Source organism: Cibotium barometz, chromosome 22 (assembly GCF_041138505.1).
Source record: "Cibotium barometz isolate CiBa-2024 chromosome 22, ASM4113850v1, whole genome shotgun sequence".
Classification (NCBI taxonomy): Eukaryota; Viridiplantae; Streptophyta; class Polypodiopsida; order Cyatheales; family Cibotiaceae; genus Cibotium; species Cibotium barometz.
Genome location: NC_141067.1, coordinates 19,482,399 through 19,486,557, shown reverse-complemented (window position 1 = coordinate 19,486,557; position 4,159 = coordinate 19,482,399). Strand labels below are relative to the sequence as shown.

General features: G+C 46.2%; 1 protein-coding gene across 1 annotated transcript; it reads left to right on the top strand.

Moving 5' to 3' along the window:
* Nucleotides 1-659: 659 nt before the first annotated feature.
* LOC147626349 (putative pentatricopeptide repeat-containing protein At3g01580) lies at nt 660-3,957 on the top strand. The gene has a single exon (XM_086816498.1). The coding sequence runs from the start codon at nt 666-668 to the stop codon at nt 3,369-3,371; it is 2,706 nt and encodes a 901-aa protein (XP_086672624.1). The 5' UTR covers nt 660-665; the 3' UTR covers nt 3,372-3,957.
* The last annotated feature ends 202 nt before the right edge of the window (nt 3,958-4,159 follow it).

Here is a 4,159-nt window from a genome sequence, read left to right as displayed (position 1 = left end):
TCAAATATAAAGGGAAAAGGATTCTGTCAGAAGGTAACCCTTGATGATCGATACACATCATACTGAAATTCATAACATCAATTGTAAAGCAATAACAACACCCTATAGAGGCATTCTAATTCATGATTGAATGATTTTTATTTTTATTTTTGTTTTGTGATTTGCAAGTGAGGGTAGCAAAGCTATATGTGTAGAAGTTGCAAAGTGAAATAAATGCCTACATTAAAAGTTTTTTTAAAGCTATATGTGCGAAGTGAAATAAATGCCTACATTAAAAGTCTTTTTAAATCTAAAAGTGACGGCTCTCTTTAAAGAACTAAATAAATGGTTCTGTTTAAAGTCCCTTAAAGTGACGCTTCTCATAAGATAACTCAGAAAATGCCTATAGTTGGACTCGGACTGTGACGTTTCTGATAAGATAACTCAACAAATGCCTACATTTAGACTCCGACTATGCAGCACAGGGTTTTTTCAGAAGTGGCTCTTTTTTAATTTTAAAAAAATAAGTTTGACGAATTAGAAATTACAACTCACACATCCCATCTTTACAAGAAGGCACCACCTCAAGGGGCCAGGTGGGTTTAGAAGTGAATAGCTCTTGGAACAAGCAAGGAGGAAGTGCATAAACTCTTCTATTATGCACACTTACTAAAATGCAATAATAGATGGGAGTGCTTCTTCCCCGAAGACCAACAAGGCGAGCACCCACATACGAACAACCCCTCCAAAGAAGGGAAACCAGTAGCAGCAGCCATCAGCAGCAGGCGAGACAAGCTGACGCGCAGGCGATACCACAAAGAAGAGCAGCCCAACACCATGAGAGACTCACTGAGTTACTGTCGTGGGACTGCAAGAGAAGCCCTAGTCATCCTGACGATCTTGTCCTCAAGTTTCTCAACAGCAAGCCACACAAGTCCCCATGGTTGGATCGTCCTCGGCTCCCCATCCTCCATCACGGCCATCAGCATCATGACTATGCCCACCATTGCCAGCAGCATCATCACCATCACTATCATAAGCTCACAATGCACAACAAGCCCCCTTGGGCAGATGATTCCCACTGGCATGGCCATCATCATTGCAGCCATCATAACCCGAACAATGAACAGTTCAGGGCCACCTTGGTGGATGACTCTCGGCCATATCCTCATCATTATCATCATGACCATCAACACCATTGTGATCATGATGATACTTCTTCTCCCCTACACGACCAGCAGCAAGAGGGAAATCTGGGCTCCTGCAGGGACTTACACAATGAGCATTTTCTGCGAACCCTCTGTGAAAAAGGACAGCTGGACAGGGCCCTCAACGTGCTCTCCCACCTGGACACAGCTCCCTCCAGTAATACCTACCTCTGCCTCCTCCAAGCATGCAACAAGAGCAAAAATGCCTTTGCCCAAGCCAAGCAAATTCATGCTCATCTTGCCCAGCATAATGCCCCCATGACCACCTTGCTGGGTGACTATTTGGCAATGACTTTGGCAAAATGTGGTGCAATCGATGAGGCATGCCAGGTATCTTTTAGATTGCCTCGACGCACTGTCTTCTCCTGGACTGCCATTATCTCTGCTTACACAGACTGCGGACGAGGGCAAGAAGCACTCAGAATGCATCAATGCATGCAAGAGGATGGTGTGGAGCCAAACAGTTATACCTTTGTCAGCCTCTTTAAAGCTTGTGGCAGCACATTGGACCTTAAACTAGGCAAGAAACTACATGCTGAGGCCCGCAGGAGAGGCCTTGCATCCCATGTATTTGTTGGTAGCACCCTTGTCAGTATGTATGGCAAGTGTGGGGCGGTTGCAGAAGCAGAGGACGTGTTCGGTGCTTTACCCCGTCGTGACCCTGTAACATGGAATGCTATGCTCACAGCATATGTTGAGCAGGGCCAAGGAGAAAAGGCTTTGCACTTGTATAGACAGATGCAAGAGGAAGACGTGATTGCAAACCGTAACACGCTCGTGTTTGCCCTTCAGGCATGTGGCACCCTTGCTGAGAAGGAAGATGCTTCTGTTGTTGATGGACGATCGACCGAGGGGGTGCCTCTAAAAGTTGGACAAGCATTACATGCCGATGTTCGTCGGAAAGGCCTCATATTTGATGTCATGGTTGGCAGCGCCCTTGTGAGTATGTATGGCAAGTGTGGCACCATTTTGGACACAGATAATGTCTTTAGCTCACTATCTCAACGGGACGTCGTGTCATGGAATGCGATGCTTGCAGCATACGTTGAGCAGGGCGAAGAAGAGAAGGCTTTACACTTGTATAGACAGATGCAAGAAGACGGCATGAGTCCAGACCAGCCGACCTTTGTGATGGCCCTTCGGGCATGTGGCACCCTTGCAGAGAAGGAAGCTCTTCTTGTCAAGGAGCAGTCAAACAAAGTGATCTCTTTGGAATTTGGACAAGCATTGCATGCTGATGCCCGCAGGTTGGGCTACGCATCAGACGCCCAGGTGGCTAACACCCTTGTGAGTATGTATGGCAAATGTGCGGCTGTTGTAGAGGCAGAGGATGTGTTTGGTGCATTGTCCCAACGTGATGTCGTCTCGTGGACTGTACTGCTCTGCGCATATGTTGAACATGGCCATGGAGAGAAGTCTTTACAGTTGTACAGGGAGATGCAAATACAGCATGTTACTAAGGATGATGTAGCACTAGTCTCTATACTGCAAGCGTGCGGTGCAACAGGGAACTTGGAGACATGTAAACAGCTTCACTTTGAGGTTATTGCAGCTGGCTACGATCATGTCACTGCCATTACATCCACCTTAGTGATTGCATATAGGAGCTGTGCGAGCATGGTTGATGCACAGGCATGTTTTGATGGACTTTTTGATGCTACTATTGTGCTATGGAATGCATGCATGGCTGGTCATGCAGGAGAAGGAAAGTATGTAGCAAGCCTTGGTATGTTTGAAAATATGAAAGCGGCAGGCATCAAGCCTGACGAATTAACCTTCATTTCCGCTCTCTCAGCTTGCAGACATACTGGCCTTGTTGCCATAAGTCTTGAGTACTTTGAATCTATGAGCAGAGACTATGGCCTAAGTCCGAACACAAAGCATTATGGCATTCTGCTAGACCTTCTTGGGCGTGTAGGGGACTTCAAGAGGGTAAAGAACATCCTGGAGAGGATGCCGGTGCAAACTGATGCGGCAATTTGGTTATGTTTGCTGGGTGCTTGTGGTACACATGGTAATTTAGAGCTGGCAAAACAAGCATTCGATCATGCAGTGAACCTGGAGCCCAAGCATGCTGGTGCTTATGTTTTGCTGTCAAACATCTATGCTGATGCGGGGCTGCAGGATTGTGCAGCTGAGGTGGAAAACTTTAGACAGATACAAGGTGCTGTGGATTGTGAGTGAGCATGAAGTATACACAGTCACCCTGATATGTAGGAAGGAGGCAATGGTCTAATTTTAAAAGCACGCTCATGCTCTAGTGGGAGTGCAAGTGGTTCTCTCCAAATCAAGGCTGGCTTCAGAAGGGACACCATTGTCCAGGTCCACCATGCATTAAGCAGCACCCTGATGCCACCACCGTCCCTTTGGACATTGCCATCTTACCTACAATATGGCAACCTGCCTGCTGGACATTGTGAAGGGACCCTAACATAATCATGCTGGACAAGGCCTGCAGAACATCAGCATTACCTTGATGCCACCCTCCCTCCACACAAGCCATTTCGCCTACAATATGGCAACTTTTGTCACAGAATTGGTTGCTGGGTGGACATAGTGAAGGGACCCCAAGATAAAGGTGCCGTACTACCCCACCATAAAGATTTAAACTTCCTTGAAATTCTTGGGTGGGGCTACTCCACAATCATCTTATTAACCTTTGCTTAATTTGCTACAATGCCTACATGACCAGGCACCACCTTATGGATCACCACAAGCAAACACTTGCATGGATTTAAAGAGATCTTGAAGAATACACATTGCTTGAGCATTCTTTGAGCTTTTGAAGAAGTTCGAATCACTGAAAATCTCAAGAATTCTCTTCCATTGCTTTTTGAAGACAAGGCTTGTTAATCTTTGAAAGGTGGCTAGTGCACTACATGACCTAAACATTATCACTTTGTATGCATGCACCCACCTTGGCAGACACACCATGTATTCCTGAGGTGGATAGTTGTTGTTTGTGGTCATGA